The 17,125-nt window shown below is 43.4% G+C and overlaps 5 protein-coding genes; 2 read left to right on the top strand and 3 right to left on the bottom strand.

Moving 5' to 3' along the window:
* Window positions 1–91: 91 nt before the first annotated feature.
* Window positions 92–6,284, bottom strand: GSBLH_T00001331001 (uncharacterized protein; the record flags this gene model as incomplete). Its single annotated transcript, XM_013039723.1, has 5 exons — window positions 92–420; window positions 445–1,171; window positions 1,203–1,325; window positions 1,357–1,444; window positions 3,223–6,284. The coding sequence occupies 5 exons, from the start codon at window positions 6,282–6,284 to the stop codon at window positions 92–94; spliced, it is 4,329 nt and encodes a 1,442-aa protein (XP_012895177.1).
* A 1,823-nt stretch (window positions 6,285–8,107) lies between these two features.
* GSBLH_T00001330001 (uncharacterized protein) lies at window positions 8,108–9,943 on the top strand (the record flags this gene model as incomplete). Its single annotated transcript, XM_013039722.1, has 8 exons — window positions 8,108–8,200; window positions 8,237–8,297; window positions 8,330–8,520; window positions 8,549–8,730; window positions 8,761–8,857; window positions 8,888–9,067; window positions 9,100–9,196; window positions 9,237–9,943. 8 exons carry the CDS (start codon window positions 8,108–8,110, stop codon window positions 9,941–9,943), a joined length of 1,608 nt encoding a protein of 535 aa, XP_012895176.1.
* Window positions 9,944–10,178: 235 nt separating this feature from the next.
* GSBLH_T00001329001 (uncharacterized protein) lies at window positions 10,179–12,200 on the top strand (the record flags this gene model as incomplete). XM_013039721.1 has 2 exons in its annotated part: window positions 10,179–10,553; window positions 10,586–12,200. Exons 1-2 carry the CDS (start codon window positions 10,255–10,257, stop codon window positions 12,198–12,200), a joined length of 1,914 nt encoding a protein of 637 aa, XP_012895175.1. The 5' UTR covers window positions 10,179–10,254.
* A 1,339-nt stretch (window positions 12,201–13,539) lies between these two features.
* On the bottom strand, window positions 13,540–15,668 carry GSBLH_T00006249001 (uncharacterized protein; the record flags this gene model as incomplete). The annotated part of the gene is made up of 6 exons (XM_013039720.1): window positions 13,540–14,526; window positions 14,558–14,731; window positions 14,764–14,925; window positions 14,957–15,147; window positions 15,169–15,330; window positions 15,365–15,668. 6 exons carry the CDS (start codon window positions 15,666–15,668, stop codon window positions 13,540–13,542), a joined length of 1,980 nt encoding a protein of 659 aa, XP_012895174.1.
* A 109-nt stretch (window positions 15,669–15,777) lies between these two features.
* Window positions 15,778–17,073, bottom strand: GSBLH_T00006248001 (uncharacterized protein; the record flags this gene model as incomplete). The annotated part of the gene is made up of 5 exons (XM_013039719.1): window positions 15,778–15,790; window positions 15,840–16,677; window positions 16,751–16,910; window positions 16,941–17,009; window positions 17,041–17,073. 5 exons carry the CDS (start codon window positions 17,071–17,073, stop codon window positions 15,778–15,780), a joined length of 1,113 nt encoding a protein of 370 aa, XP_012895173.1.
* Between the last annotated feature and the right edge of the window lie 52 nt (window positions 17,074–17,125).

Genomic DNA, 17,125 nt, shown 5'->3' with positions numbered 1-17,125 from the left:
CCTCATGCACTCTCCTCATGTGGACGAGATCCGAGAGATGGAGGAAGAGAGGAATCATGGGGGATAGTTGAGATTGTTTGAGACAAACATGTTACACACTACTGGAAGATGATTCTGATTTACTTGAAACTGGACTGGTCGCAGTACTTTGCTTCTTCGATAACAGCTCTTTCTGTTTTTCCTTCTCCTTCTTTCGCTGCATACGCTCTCTCTGCTCTGTCATCTTTGCGTGTAACGATTGCAACTCGTCGAAAAATCCGTTTAATGATGCGAAAAACTCGTCGGACTTGAGCGTCGTGTCCTGGCAGAAATACTGCAAGAAATCCATATACGTCTCCTTCACATTGTCCACTTCGTTCCGCAAATCCACGATCTGAACTTGCGCCGTTGAAGCGAAATCTCCCAATCGTTTCGCAGCCTCTTCCAGCTCTTGCTTTGCTTCACCTTCTGCAGACGACACTTCGTTTTCTATACTCTTCAGCTCACTTGCCACCGACTCCAGCTGTCTGCTCAGCGTATCCTGATCCTTTTGAATGCTTTCGAAGCTTTCGCGAGCTGCCTGTGGCAAGCTCTTCAACTCCATCTGTACATCGAACACATCGGGATGTTTTAGCACCAAAAGCTTCTCCAGATACATGAATAACGATGTTTTCTTATCGAATCCCTTGGTATTCGTTAGGTTCAGCAACGAGTCCAGTTGGAACGCCTGAACAATCACCATACGAGAGGCTTCTTCGTTCTGCACGTTTAGAGTATTACCAATCATCAGCACACACTCAATCAGTGTGCGGAATCGCTGACTTGTACGCAACTCAGAACAAGCCTGGGTGATAAATCCGACACGCTGCTTGATGTCTTCAATACTTGACGTAATCGTCATTTTCAGAGACAAACAATCCAGCTTGTTTCGACAGCGAGGGAGTTTCGCCATTTCGTAAATAAAACGGTCGGATGGAGCCAGTTTCTCGGGATCTCCAGTATAAGCAGAAGAAGCTTTGAGATCTTCTGGCGTGGGAAGAGCAACATTAAGCGACTCAAGAGTGGAGAGAGAGATATCCGCGAGTTCCGGCTCTAGTAATAGAAGAGAACGACGCAAAACTGAAGGTTCAACCTTGATTTTGGAGATTGAAATGCCAACGTTTGTAGAACGCTTTCCGTCCAGGAAGGTCGCCTATTATAATGAAATTAACCAAGAGACTAACAAATCGAGGCTTCTTCTCGACGACCGGCTTAGCCTCCACAGGCTTATTTTCATCTGGATTGTTGACAAAGATATTTTCGAACTCAGTCATGAGAGCATCATCTTCTTGAAGGAATGTGAGTGTCTCCAGTGAGTTCCAGTAACTCTTCTTCAACTACAAATGAATCTATAAAGACATGGTATACATCCTCCTCAGAAAGCTTGACTGGGTGCCAGTGAATCTTCTTTCGCGTTGTTTTGCGTCTTTGGTTTTGTTTCTTTTTCGTCTCGACAGGCCAATCCGTTTTCGGATCATAGTTGAGAACCTATACTTTACACCAAACACAGCAGAATTACATTAGCATTCTCTCCATCTCCTTTCATAATCATCTCAATCTCCTTCTTCGAATGGCCTCCTTTCAGCATGGCGAAGTATTTGGCATAAACTGGATGATCGTAAAGAGGAGCTGAGGACACCTAGATTGAGTAAAGACTAAATGAAATCTACTTCCACTTCAATGAGCGACTGTGGATCTCTATCGATTATCGATGGATCTAGATTGTTTTTCTTCATGAATCGCTTGATTTGGACAATAGGAACGCCACGCTCACGCATAACAAAGAACTGTTTGTATTCTGGAGCTTCCTTCAAAGCCACTTTGTGTGTTCTAGGAGTAACTTTGATTTCGTCATTTCGAGGCTTTTCTTCTTCTTCATTCTTTGATGGTGGTGGTGGTGGTGCCGCTCCTTCTTCTTCAATTTCGATTTCTTCATTAGGATCTCGATCCAATATAGAACTATCGACTTTATCTCGCATCATTGAATGACGAACAGCTGTTTCAGGTAATCCTTTCTTTAACATGTTGAAGTATTTAGAATATACAGGATGTTCGCATAACTTCACTTTCTTCTTTGATGGTGTTGTTGTTGCTCCTTCTTCTTCAATTTCGATTTCTTCATTAGGATCGCGATCCAATATAGAGCTGTCAACCTTATCTCGCATCATCGAATGACGAACAGCTGTTTCAGGTAATCCTTTCTTTAACATGTTGAAGTATTTAGAATATACAGGATGTTCGCATAACTTCACTTTCTTCTTTGATGGTGTTGCTGCTGTTTCATCTTCTACTTCAATTTCGATTTCTTCATTAGGATCTCGATCCAGAATAGAACTATCAACCTTATCTCGCATCATTGAATGACGAACAGCTGTTTCAGGCAATCCCTTTTTCAACATGTTGAAGTATTTAGAATATACAGGATGTTCGCACAGTTTTACTTTCTTCTTTGATGGTGTTGCTGCTGTTTCATCTTCTTCTTCAATTTCGATTTCTTCATTAGGATCATGCGTTATAAAAGTTGTGTCTACTCCATCCCGCATCATCGAATGGCGGACGGAAACTTCAGGCAATCCTTTCTTCAACATATTGAAGTATTTAGAATATACAGGATGTTCGCACAATTTCACTTTTCGTTTTTTCAACGTAACTTGTGGCTTTTCCTGAATATCTTTAACATCTACTTCAATCATAGTCGTAGCATTATTTTCCAAAATCGATATATCAACATTGTCTTCCTTCATTTTTTCCTCAACAAATCGTTGAGGAATACCATCATAAAGCATTTTAAAGTACTTTCCATATTTTGGATGATCAATACATTTGATCATCTTAGTTTCTTTCTTTGATGGTGTTGTAGTTACTCCTTCTTCTTCGGTTTCGAGTTCAATTTCTTCATTAGGATCTCGATCCAATATAGAACTATCGACTTTGTCTCGCATCATTGAATGACGAACAGCTGTTTCAGGTAATCCCTTTTTCAACATGTTGAAGTATTTAGAATATACAGGATGTTCGCACAGTTTCACTTTCTTCTTTGATGGCGCTGCTCCTTCTTCTTCAATTTCGATTTCTTCATTAGGATCTCTGTCCAGAATAGAGCTGTCAACCTTATCTCGCATCATTGAATGACGAACAGCTGTTTCAGGTAATCCTTTCTTTAACATGTTGAAGTATTTAGAATATACAGGATGTTCGCATAACTTCACTTTCTTCTTTGATGGTGTTGTTGTTGCTCCTTCTTCTTCAATTTCGATTTCTTCATTAGGATCGCGATCCAATATAGAGCTGTCAACCTTATCTCGCATCATCGAATGACGAACAGCTGTTTCAGGTAATCCTTTCTTTAACATGTTGAAGTATTTAGAATATACAGGATGTTCGCATAACTTTACTTTCTTCTTTGTTGGTGTTGTTGTTGCTCCTTCTTCTACTTCAATTTCGATTTCTTCATTAGGATCTCTGTCTAATATAGAACTATCGACTTTGTCTCGCATCATTGAGTGACGAACAGCTGTTTCAGGTAATCCTTTCTTTAACATGTTGAAGTATTTAGAATATACAGGATGTTCGCATAGTTTTACTTTCTTCTTTGATGGTGTTGCTCCTTCTTCTTCAATTTCGATTTCTTCATTAGGATCTCTGTCCAGAATAGAACTATCAACTTTATCTCGCATCATTGAATGACGAACAGCTACCTCGGGAACTCCCTTTTTCAGCATGTTGAAGTATTTAGAATATACAGGATGTTCGCATAACTTTACTTTCTTCTTTGATGGTGTTGCTGTTGTTCCTTCTTCTTCGGTTTCGAGTTCAATTTCTTCATTAGGATCACGATCCAGAATAGAGCTGTCAACTTTGTCTCGCATCATTGAATGACGAACAGCTACTTCGGGAACTCCCTTTTTCAACATGTTAAAGTATTTAGAATATACAGGATGTTCACATAACTTCACTATCTTCTTTGATGGTGTTGTTGTTACTCCTTCTTCTTCATTCTTTGATGGTGTTGTTGTTGCTCCTTCTTCTTCGGTTTCGAGTTCAATTTCTTCATTAGGATCTCGATCCAGAATAGAACTATCAACCTTGTCTCGCATCATCGAGTGGCGAACAGCTACCTCGGGAACTCCCTTTTTCAACATGTTGAAGTATTTAGAATATACAGGATGTTCGCATAACTTTACTTTCTTCTTTGATGGTGTTGTTGTTGCTCCTTCTTCTACTTCAATTTCGATTTCTTCATTAGGATCTCTGTCTAATATAGAACTATCGACCTTGTCTCGCATCATCGAGTGACGAACAGCTACCTCGGGAACTCCCTTTTTCAACATGTTAAAGTATTTAGAATATACAGGATGTTCACATAACTTTACTTTCTTCTTTGATGGTGTTGCTGCTGTTGCTCCTTCTTCTACTTCAATTTCGATTTCGATCTCAATTTCTTCATTAGGATCGCGATCCAGTATAGAACTATCAACCTTGTCTCGCATCATCGAGTGACGAACAGCTACCTCGGGAACTCCCTTTTTCAACATGTTGAAGTATTTAGAATATACAGGATGTTCGCATAACTTCACTATCTTCTTTGTAGATACTTTCTTTGGCTCCACAGACTTTATAGGTTCTATTTCAGGCTTAGAAATCACCTTATCTGTAGACTCTTGCGTAGGAAGAGGAGGAGGGGGCACATACTCCACTAATTCATTCGGCTTATTCAAAACAGATGGATCTAGTCCACAACTAATCATGTTTTTCTCCACATCTGTTCTAGGAATATTTCGCTTTAGCATATTGAAATACTTCCTAAAGAGCGGGTGATCCGTAGCTTTCAGACGAATTACACTCGTGCTCACCTCATCTTCCTGCGGTTTAGAGACAGAAGTTTTCTCGAATTGCACATAGGATACATTGTAATTGTCTAACAGAACGACTGTATTGGGATCTTTATCAAGCAGGGAATCATCAATTCCAGCCCCAGTCATATCTTTTTTAATATCTTCTACCTTCTCACTTTTCTGTAAACGGTCAAAATAAGGCTTTAATTTAGGATGATCTGCTATTCGAGTCACTTCCTTTCCATCAATCTTCGAAATTCCACTCATCGGAATCGATGATGGAGAGATAGCCGCGGTTTGTAACATAGATCTCAACAAAAACACAGGAACTGCGTATACGAGATCCAAATCGGATGGATGGCTATTCTGTTTCACTAAATCTGTTACTTTCACGATGAATTCATCAAAATCTGTAGTATCATTCGGCATTACCAATAAGCTTTGCAAAAATGATCTCAGTTTTTCGGTCTTGATGTGCTTCTTTTTTGTCTGCTTTGGCGCTGTTGTAGATGCTGTTGTAGATGCTGTTGTAGATGCTGTTGTAGATGCTGTTGTAGATGCCGCTTCATCCTCTGATGATGCCTCGCTGTCTGTATAAATAGGTACCAACTGTGTCTCTAGCTTAGGAATCGGGACAGAAGGAATTTCTGGAACTTTTCCTATCTTCATTTGCTTTTGTAGCCACAAATAATCTTGCGTGCCAACGATCACTCCACCATTGGAAAGATCCGCCCCTGCTGCCTTCTTTATAACAGGTTGAACAGGACGAGGTGAAGAAATAGGCGAAGGAGAAAGTTGACTGTTTGGAGATGGCACCAACGCCGGCAAAGAGGGTGTGAGCTTTGGTGAACTGGGAGTAAGTGGTGTCGTAGTCTTTCCTGAAGGTCTGAAGAAAGGAATCGGACTGATACCGATATGTGGCCTCTTGGGAGAAGTAGCAGGAGACTGGATACTGGGAGATTGCATGCCAGAGGTCGAAGGTTCCTTTTTCTTGCAGTTTGAACACAACCATTTGCCATAATTGTCTTTAACATAGTTGTCATGCTTTCTCTTTTCGAGTGGAATCAGAACGGAGTATGGAATGGGCGGCAACTTCAAGCAAGTTGTATGGTATTTGTTCCCGCAGTGCGTGCATTTTATTAACTGATCGACCTCGTTTGGCTTGTGTTGGTGACAGATCGCGCAAATGTCCTTCGAGTTGATCGAGCTAAAATCTTCCAAACCGATATCGATATCCTTCACGCTGTCCAACGGAAGATCCTTCAGAGATGTAGTCGTATCCAATCCCTTGATGTTTACCAAAGTGTCCACGTCAATATTCTCCAAGTCATTCTCATCCAAATTGTTAATGTTGATTGACAGAATCGAACTGGGCGGATTGCGTACTTCCTGGCGAGGAGACACCAGACGGCTATTTTCCTCTATAGGCATTACAGCCTTCGGACTACTATCAATCGTAGGCTCTACAGTTCATAAAACATGAATAAAATAAATACTGCGGGAGTACACATACACCTTCAAAGGATCCAAAACGCCGTCATTCAACATTTTTGTGGCTTTCTTCGGATCGTTAATCGACAGCTGTAATGACAGCTTCACGATATTCTCGTCTCGGCTGGCTGATCGCAACGCCTTGAAGCTATTTCCATTCACGATCACTCCGTGGTGCTTCACAATATCCACTAAACCTTGAATTCGTGCGTCCACGTTCTTAAGAAAGAAAGAAACGTCTTGGAACTGTGTGATGTGAGTCGTGCATCGCTTCATTCCATAACTAAGACACAAGGCATTCACCATAGAGTTATTCACGATATCAATTTTGTTATTATACACTGTACAAATACACTACACATGAAACCCATTCCTTATCCCAACAGATTCTTGATCCGTCGCTTCCGAATCGTTTGACTTCGGTAAAAACGCGGTATGCACCCAATATTTCCACAAAAGCCGCCGTTTGCCATCATCCAGCTGCTCATAACACGCAAAGGTCATATCTCCAAAGATCTCTTGATTCAACCGGATAAGAAAGTAGCCTGGCTCATCGTCCCAAATAATGTTCGATTCGTTTCCTATCGACGAATAGATCAGATTCTGACTCTTGTAAACTTCAAGAATCGGGGGATTCTAGAGATGAATTGGTGCTCTAAAGACAAACATCAAATTCTTCGCCATTTGACTTGTAGAAATAGTTGCAGGCCACTTGGGTGAGTAAGTAGGGACCTTTGTACTCCGCCGAGCTGTCGACAGAAAGACTAATTTGGAATTCATTCACAAACCGGGTCAAAAGAGTAGGAATGTGATCCAAGTCTCCAGCTGTGTATCGCATTGAAATGTAGTATTCTAGAATTTCAAAGGCAGAGGCTTGTCCCTGATCGATAGCTCTACGAAGATGGTAACAAGTCATGATCAACTCAGACATGAATGAATATTTTTCATCGTGTAATACAACTAGGGTGTCGCAATTTTCAATAATTCATACCACAGTGTTTAGGGTTATTGTTCCAATAGTCGATAGCATAGAGGATACGGAAAACGGAGTCAAGAGAAATGTTGCTCAATGTGAATCGAACCGTATGACCATAGAATTGAGCCATTTCTCCTAAGAGAGAACTAAGAATCAGAAATGAAACGAATACAAACGTTAAGTCGAAAATTAAAAATTCGTCCTTATACTGCTCCTTCAGAAACTTGGCTAAGTCATCGACATTGTTTTCATGAGCGTCCTTGTTTGTTGGAGACTTTGTGACAGTTCCAACGACTAAGCAATAGTGGTGGTAAACAAAATATACTCAATATTTGGTCTTCTGCTCGTTTCCAATCTAGGCTTTCGGAGAGAGGTCGTCGTTTCCAAAACCACGACATATAGAAACGCTAATTACTATAAAGAGCTCCTGAAATATTAATATAAAAGAAAACTGACTCCGAACTATGGGACACAATCGAAAGTTGTTATATTTGATTAGATGGAAATGAAAAGGCGTAAGTACTATTTTCCATTGTGTATCTACGTGTTCCAGTAAAATTCGTTCATTTTTTATTTCTCTTCTGCGACGGTTTGGATGAGCGGAGACGCGTCTGCCTGTCAACTATTTCATATTGTTTCATTGCTATACACTTTGATTGATCGAATGATTATCAAGAACAACTTAACGCCAATTATCGGCCATTATATTTAACTCATTGACTCCTTATTTTATAGTTTACTATTAGTGGAAAGGTATAGAGTGCCAAAGAGAAGGTGATAAATAGAAATGAGTCTCACATTTGACGAGTTTGGAAATCCTTACATTATTATTCGTGAGCAGGAAAAGAAACAGCGTGTCAAGGGCTTGGAGGCAATTCGTGTAACTTCTTGTTGATCCTTCTTCTGATTTGCGTAGGCGAATATTCTGGCTGCTCGAACTCTGTGCTCTATTTTAAGAACCTCTCTCGGACCCAAGGGTGTACTCCTATTGGACAAACTCACTCTGTAGGTATGGATAAGATGCTGGTGAGCCAAGACGGAGAAGTAACGATCACAAACGATGGAGCGACCATTATGAAGAACATGCAAGTGGAGCACCAAGTGGCCAAGCTGATGGTCGAACTTTCCCAATCTCAAGACGACGAAGTGGGCGACGGAACCACGGGCGTGGTGGTCCTCGCCGGAGCCATGCTGGAAAAGGTTTGCCTCGAGCGGCTGTTCGATGTAGGCTCAAGAGCTTCTCGACAAGGGCATTCACCCGGTCAAGATCGCGGACGGGTACGAGCAGGCCTGCAAAATCGCCGTGGAGCATCTGAGCAAGATCGCGACGACGATCGACTTCACGGAGACGAACATCGAGCCCTTGGTGGAAGTGGCCTTGACCACTCTCTCCTCCAAAATCGTGAATAAGTCCCTTCTCTCGCCCTCTCTGACCCTCAGATTCAAGCGGCAGATGGCCGAGATCGCCGTGCGCGCCGTGCTCTCGGTCGCCGATCTGCCCCGTCGCGACGTCCGCTTCGACCTCATCAAACTGACCGTACGTTGACTTGTGTCTCGTCGAGTGCAGACGAAAACGGGCGGCAAGCTGGAGGACACGTGTCTGATTAACGGGCTGGTTCTGGACAAGGGATTCTCGCACCCGCAGATGCCGAAAGAGCTCAAGAACGCGAAGATCTGCCTGCTGACGTGTCCGTTCGAGCCGCCGAAGCCGAAAACGAAGCACGAAGTGGAGATCAAATCGGGCAAGGTGGTCTGATCGGGGTTTGGCGTGATGGATAGGACTTGATGGATCTGTACGAGCAGGAGCAGAACTATTTCCGCAACATGGTGAAGCTGATCAAGGACAGCGGCGCCAATCTCGCCATCTGCCAGTGGGGTAGGCTTCTTTCTTCTTGGCTGGATGGGCTCACGCGCAGGCTTCGACGACGAGGCCAATTCGCTGCTCTACCAGAACGGAATCCACGCCGTGCGCTGGGTCGGCGGGCTCGAAATGGAGGCGCTGGCGATCGCGACGGGCGCCAAGATCGTGCCTCGCTTCGAGGAATTATCGCCGGACAAGCTGGGCTTTGCCGGGTGCGTCCGGGAAGAGCCGGTCGGGACGACGAAGGAGTCGCTGCTGGTGGTGGAGGAGTGCAAGAACAGCAAGACGGTGACGGTGTTGATCCGCGCAGGGAACGACATGATGGTGCAGGAGGTGAAGCGATCGTTGTGGGACGCGATTTGCGTGACTCGCAATCTGATCAAGGACAACAAAATCGTGTATGGAGGCGGCTCGGCGGAGCTGGCGTGCTCCATTGCGATCGAGGAGTTCGCGGCGACGGTGGGAGGGATGGAGCAGTACGCGTACCGAGCGTTCTGCGATGCGCTGGACGACATTGCGGTCGCTCTCGCGGAGAACAGCGGACTGCCCTCCATGGAGATTGTGTCCTACCTGAAGAAGTGTCAGAGGGAGCAGGGAAAGCCGTGGCTGGGCGTGGACTGCATGGGAAATGGGAGCAATGATATGAAGGAGGCGCATGTCATCGAGACGTTGATCTCCAAGCAGCAGCAGTTCCAGTTGGCTACCCAGTTGTGCAGAATGGTGCTGAAGATTGACGATGTGATTTCGCCAAGCGATCTATAGGGTTGTTTTGTTTGTTGGAAATGTATGTTGATTATTATTCTTTTTTCCTATTTTTGGGGAGAGATTTGCATCATCGGTTCGTACTGAATCATGAGTAAAGTACAGCGCGTTCGATGGGTGTTACGAGCTAGACCTCGCGAACTCGTTTTTCTCTACAGCCTGAGACCCATCATTCTGAAGATCGCCGTAGAATTTGTATATAATCATTATGGTATTGAGGAGTAGCTGGCTATCCCAAGGATTTGACACATGACTCCCATTCGTCGAAAAGACGATCAAGTTATAGTATCAATGTGTCTGAATACAACCAGATGATAGAAGAAGAGAAGGAAAGGAAAGCTGACGAAAAGAGGCGATTATACAATTCGTATGCCTTATCACGCCTCGACAGTATCCAAGAAATCCGAAGTGATCTATATGCCGACACCTACTTTAATCCTACAGTCATCAACCACTTTCAAGCTGGTCAAGTTTCTGTAGACGCTATCACCTCGAAGTCGACAAAGTACCGCGAATTGTTGGAGTCGACTGCCAAGGATTACATCAAGCATCAAGAATCATACCAAAAACTCGTTCAATCTTTCACTTCCAAAATCGAACCTCCCTCTATGTACTTTTTTTTTCAAAATTTGTGAAGTCTAGTCCTCCTGTGGAAGTGTGTCCAGAGCCTCTGCAATCCGGTCTCGACACGCTTTCAAAACTGTGCGGCGACGTGGTGAAAGTGGAGTTTGAATACTTGGCTGCGATCCGATCGCGCTGGGAGAGCAGCCAGCTGCCCCTTCCCGAGCGAAAGAAAGAAATGGAGAGATTTGCGGAGGAAATGGCGGAGACGAAAGAAGAAACGCTGGAGCAGTTTGTGAAGAAGACGGAGGACACGATGAGGGAGAAGAGAAAGGAGGAGAAACGGAGAACCCGAGAGAAGGAGAGAGAAGAGAGACGCAGAAAAAGACAAGAAGAGAGGGAAAGAGAGAAAGAGGAAAAGGAAAAAGAAAGGGAAAAGGAAGAGGAAGAGAAAAAGGAAGAGAAAAAAGAAAAAGAGAAAGAAAAAGAGAAAGAAAAAGAGGAAAAAGAAAAGGAAAGGGAAAAGGAAGAGAGAGAAATAGAAATCGAAATGGAGAAACTACAATTGGAGAAACCAAAATTGGATGAAATCAATAGTTTTGGATCCAACGAAAGGATTCAGAAAGAAAGAAGTGCTGAAATTGATTCCAATGATGATAGTTTGGATAGTGATGATGTTGTTGATGGGTCGAGAACCTCGATTCCTTCTTTTGAAACGAATCCACGCGATCAAATGAATCATTTCACTCATTCTTCCACACCTTCCAACAATTTGATCGATAAAAACAAACTTAAAACCCAAATCCACACCTTCTTTGAATCCTACTCACTCCTTCCTTCCGATCTCGTTAACATGGCCACTGAATTAGATTCCATTCTCGAAAATGGCCATACAGAACACGAAACGCATCGAATTCTAAAGGAAGAATCGTGGCAATTGCAGGGCATTCTCAATCGAGTCGCGTTCAATCGGAACGTGATTCAGACATGCGCACAGCAACTCATTCATCGCATTCAGAGCTATCACAATCAAGATGTGGAGCTCGTGATGAAGAATTATGTGGCCAAACGGCTCATCATGAAAGGAAAAGATGCCAGCGAAGCCACCGTTTGCATGTCGTTCAGTTTCCTACTCGCTGAGCTTGCATCGCTCGATTCTCTCTTTGTCAACATGATTATGGGACAGCTGTATAAGGAGTGTCCATTAATTCGTTTGGAAGCTTCCAACCTGGATTCACTCTCTGCGGAGAAGTTTGAACCCGCTATGATGCAGCATTCAATGATGATTCGGTTGTTTGCAGGCCTCTTTTTGTTCAATCCCCGCCTGTTCCCCATTGAGTTCGCTTGGAAGTGGATTCTGTTATTCATTCAATTGGCAGATTGTGAACAATTTTTAGAAGCTCCGCAGAACATCGAAGCGTTCTTAGAAACCTGCGGATTCTTACTGCAGAAAGAAGAGACGAAGTTTACGAATCTGCTGAGACATATTAGAGAATTAACGATCCCGAATCTGAAAGATCTTCCTTCGTTCACGAGTGGATCGATCGCCCGATTGAAGATCCTTGTTTCGAACCAGCATACGTTTACTGATTTGTATACAAAGAATTTATCAAGTGTTTACTCACAAACATTCCATTCATTGCACAAATCTATAAGTTCTTGTCCTGTGAGTGTTTCTCGCTCCAATATCCCATAACCGCAATGCCTCACTTCTGTCTGTTTCCGATGCTCGAACAGCGAATATCTACATTCTCTTACACCACACGATTCCTACATCTTGCTCTCGATGCTGTCTTTCACAACAATGTAATGAACCACTGTCGGCGTTTTCTGCCCAATTCGCTGGACTCGCCCCACTGCCTGCGCTTCCATTGCTACCAATCATTCTCTCCTTCCCTCCCAAACTCGCTGACAAAATCGGTTCGAAGATTACAATGTGTGAAGCAACCGACATATCAAGTCCATTATTCCCTTTCTGCAATCTCATCAAAAACACGGGAACTGTGGGGTCTGTTTTGAACGCTTCTGTCGATTCATAGCGATTCTTCTCCTTCATCATCAGATACTTTATTTGACACGCTCTATATCTCTCACCCATCCGCAATTCGTTACTTCAAAACGTTCCCTATAATCACCAAACTATCCTCCCATTGACTGTACACTAAAATCTTCCGATCGCTTCCCTCCGTTTTCAGAATGGTTCGAATCAAGTCCACCAACGCGCCCATCTTCATTCCCCAGCGATTTTCATTTACTAATCCATGCGCCGACGCATCTCCAATCGTCACCTATCTCTCTGAGAACAAACTGCAAGCCAAAACCTCGTTTATCGAAAAGATTCGATGGCAGAGAGGACATGTCAAATTAGAGGAACGTCGTCGAAACGAATCGATCATCACTTCCAGACACTCCGTGCAATACATATGTCCACAGGGAAGAACCGAGCAGGGAAATGTGACTTCGGACATGCAAATCATACAAGTCAGATCGGATTTCTCGACGAGAAGAGAAGTGGAACTGCGAATGAAAAGAAGCTGACTGATTTGCGTTCTATGAGGGTTAAAAAAGAGAGAAAAGAATGGATCATACGAAAGAGTTGCGGAGTATTTTTTGCACGATTCCGTTTCCTCATAGAGAAGAACCGGAATATCGCTTTCTTCGATTTCACGAACCGTCGTTTGAAGGCCAAGTTGAGGGAAACTCGAAGGACTGCGGACCGAAATGCGAGAGCGGCACTGAACCAATTCCTCGTAACTCATCAGACAGGCGTGCTGCGTCTTCCAAAGTGAATGAATCGCAACATTCTCGCGCTGCAACTGCGTGACAAAACGCTGAAGCAATTCTAGACTTGAGAGGAAAGAGAAAAAGCAAACGGCGTGATTCATCGTTTTCGATCGATGTAGCTTTCGAAATCGTGAAGAACTGAAGGATGAGTTGAAGAGCGATCCCATTTGTTAGCGAACTGGAAACCACTTCTGGATTATTCGACTTTAGATCATCCAAGTTCGCCTTGCTGCTCGGCAAAACATCGAAAATTAACGAATCGTAGAGTTGAATCCGCTTTTCGAACTCACAATGAGCACATAGCGGAGCGTTCGATCGGATATCGCTGAACTGGGCTCCCTTTTCTGAGCTTTGGAGCGAAATGCAGCGAGGACAGCTCGAGCACTGCGAAATCTAAACATGAAAAGAGACAACAAAATGAACAAGAGAAAGAGAAGGAGTCTCGTTAAACGTAACAAGCTCTTGCAGAATCGAAGAACGAACCGAAGTGAGAACGTTTTTCCATCGAAACAAAAACTGAAGACAGCCTGAAAGGCTTTGCAGCTTGAGTCTCTTGCTGTGAACGCTGAGATGAAGGTTCGACTATTATGAAGCGAATGAAAAGGCCCAACTCGCAAAGACTTCTTGAAAGCGATGATGGATTTGTTCTTTGGATTCGAGTCTTGCAAACGGTCGACAAATTGAAAAACAGAAAGAACGTTCTCATCTCCATATGAATGGAGTCGACTTCCCACATCCACAGCGATTCCATCATTCAACTCCGTCGTAACCGACTGCATGAATCGAAATGAATCCTCAATGAGATTCTGCGGAAGATCGTTTGAAAAGCAGTTTGCAATCGCCTTCTCCAAGTTCTTCTTTGGTTTCTCGAGGAATTCCTCTTCCTCCTGCCTGAGAGACTCCCGAACCTCCTGCAGAAAAGAAGGCTCCAACAACCCTGGCCTCATTTCCTCACAACACAAGAGATTGAAGTTGCAATGAATCAACTGCACCAAATCCGTGTGGATCTGATTCAGTTCGTTGTACTTCTTGCACTGCGCGAGAGTCTCTTTGTAGCACGCAGCTGCACCCTCGATGTCTCCTTGCAGAATGCCCAGACCCGCCATGGCGTTGTGGCACGCTACATAGTTTCGCAGACTATTCTGACAGTCCAGTATTTGGTTTTCCACGAGCTTTTCCTTCACTTGCTCGAGAGAAAGGATCTCGCAATTCATTCCAGAGAGAGTTTTCGAGCCGATCTATCTGTGAAAATGCTTGAAAAATGCGAACTTGATAGTGATTGCATGCCTGACGGAGAGGCTTCAGATCGTTCAAAACGTGATACAAATCCTTCGGATTCAATTTGCACTCTAAGAAATCGTCTCCATAGTGCTTTCGAATCTTGCTCACGTATTCCTTGATTTGCTTCATCATTCGATTCTTCACGTTCGTGTAGTGCATTTTCTATCGTTCATATCGATAGCCAATCTCCCAACTTCAACGCCCGTTGAAAACACAAACTTGATACTTCGAGACTGCGAAGGAATCAAACCGGGCGAAAGCCGTTCCAAATCTCTAAAAGTGGTTCGCCAATAGTATTCAGAGATCAAGTTGGACAACAAATCCGCCACTCCATCGATTCTGAGAGAAAACGGCTTCTACATATCAAAGGAGTAGAGAAGAGAGAACTTGAATGCACTCTTTCCAAACAGAAACGTTGCTATACTGCGGAATCTTCATCAAAAACATGGCTTCCTGCATTTCTGAGAGGTTTTTGTTAAACGGAGTTCCAGAAATGCACCAGATATTGTCGTAATGAAGAGAAGCACAGCGATAAAGCAAACTAATCGAATTCTCCACGAGATGAACTTCATCCAAAACTACACGCCACCATTCCATACAGAACAATGGGGAGTTGTAGTGAATGACTTTCAATTCTCTTCGCAAGGTTGGCTGTCTGGCAATATAGTAATCGTAATCGGTTTTGAAGTTTTCATACGGAAGGAAAACAATATCGAATTGAGCAAGATACTCTGGATGTAGAAGCAAATGCAAGTTATCGTCTATGCATCACATTCCGTTACAAATAACCATTACACAATCGTTTTTTCTTATTCTGTAAGATCACAGAGATTCCAGGATATAAAAGATAGCGAATGTTATGAACTCGGCCTTCACAGTAATAGTCATTGACGATGTCTTCATCGTCTGGATGCTCTACGAGATGCTTGTGCAGCTCGTTGATCCACTGCATTGAAATATGGAGAGGCATCATCACGAGCGTTGTTTTTGCTTTCAACATAGGCAACTCATCTTGGTGTTTCTTTCTACAATCAAAGCAGATGTATTCCGACGGAGGCATTGGCATCTTGTTTTTTCCGCTGCACGTTATCAATTCCATTCGATACCCACAATATGCAATTCCAATGCTGATATCGATGGCATTTCGTACACAGAATGAGGTTCTGATGTGAATGGATTTCACATTTTCCACACACACAAAAAGCTATCTAATAAACATTCCTATCAACAAATACCCTGCTCGTCATTGTCTATGTTGTATTCTTCATACTTGCCTCTTTTCGCATCCCAAGAATCCTCATTATCCATCGAAAATTCCTCATCTCTAAGTTTCCTCGCTCGCTTTCGCTGATTGTTCGGTGCACTCCACCGAATCGAATCACTTTCAGACATTATCTCTTTTCTTTCGTTTCCCAAAGCAACTTCCTTCTTCACAATGGGCTGGGAATCTCTCGGGTGCATCAGAATCAGCAAAATCATCTCAAAGGTCTTGCCCAGTCCCATCGTATCGCAGAGAACTCCTCCCTTCCGAACCGTCTCATTCGGGATGAATTCTCGTGTAAACACTGCTGTCCACGGCGATACATACAATGTGGGATCGGGCGGCCAGGAGGAGAACAAGGGATGAAGAGACGGATTGGATGGGGAGGAAGAATCGTGATGAAGCCCTTCACGACTCAACATCCACGAAAGCGCTAAGATCTGATGGGGAAATGGCTGAGATTGAACAAACGAAGGAATTGAGGCAGAGATCGAGGCAACTACGGATTCGGGGATGGGATGCATGGAAAGACAGGAATAAAGAAAGGAAAGCTCGGAACCCAGATTGTCGTCGCTATCCATTTCATCCACAGAGTTGTCTTCCTCTTGTTTCAAACCATTTTCTGAGTTGATGGTCGAGTTTGCTGTGCCGTTTTGATGATTGTCTGCTGTGCTACTTTGAGCACTCTCCGACCCTTCGATCATACTTTCAACTTGGTTGATGGCTTCTTTGCTTGATATAGATGAGGAGGAGTCAGAGATGGACGGATACAGTTGAGGATAGAGTACAGGAAGATAGGAGAGGAGCTTGGTAAGATAAACGGGCTTGCGAATTGTGGAAAGCTTTGCTAACTGAATACACAGCCAAAGGCTTGAATCCGTAGTTTCCCTCACAAACGCACAGCTATGTCTATGAATTACCGAGGAAGTTGTATGAAAACGAAGAGAGCAAAGAGCGAAGAATCGAAAGGAAGTCTGTTGTGATAGAAAGAACTGAAGGAAATTGGATCGCGACTTTCATACCACTATCATTTGTTGCATACATAGAACACTCATCTGGGCACAAAACAACAGATGTTGCCTGCAATTCAAAGGGAGCGAAACCACGTACTTCTGGAGACTCTACTTTGACATACTTAATGTATGAAGAATCTGATCCTATGACTGGATAACAGAAGACCTAACATGTAACAAAATCGCTCCAAGCAAACCGTATTTTTCTTGACCTGCTTTTTCTGTTTCATAGAATCAGAAAATAATTTGTAATAAACACTAGTATAGAAAAGAGCGGCAAAA

This window comes from Blastocystis hominis, assembly GCF_000151665.1.
Source record: "Blastocystis hominis, Singapore isolate B (sub-type 7) whole genome shotgun sequence assembly, scaffold_10".
In the NCBI taxonomy this organism is placed as follows: Eukaryota; class Bigyra; order Opalinata; family Blastocystidae; genus Blastocystis; species Blastocystis hominis.
The sequence above is the reverse complement of the archived record's forward strand: the minus strand, read 5'-3'. Positions and strand labels throughout refer to the sequence as shown.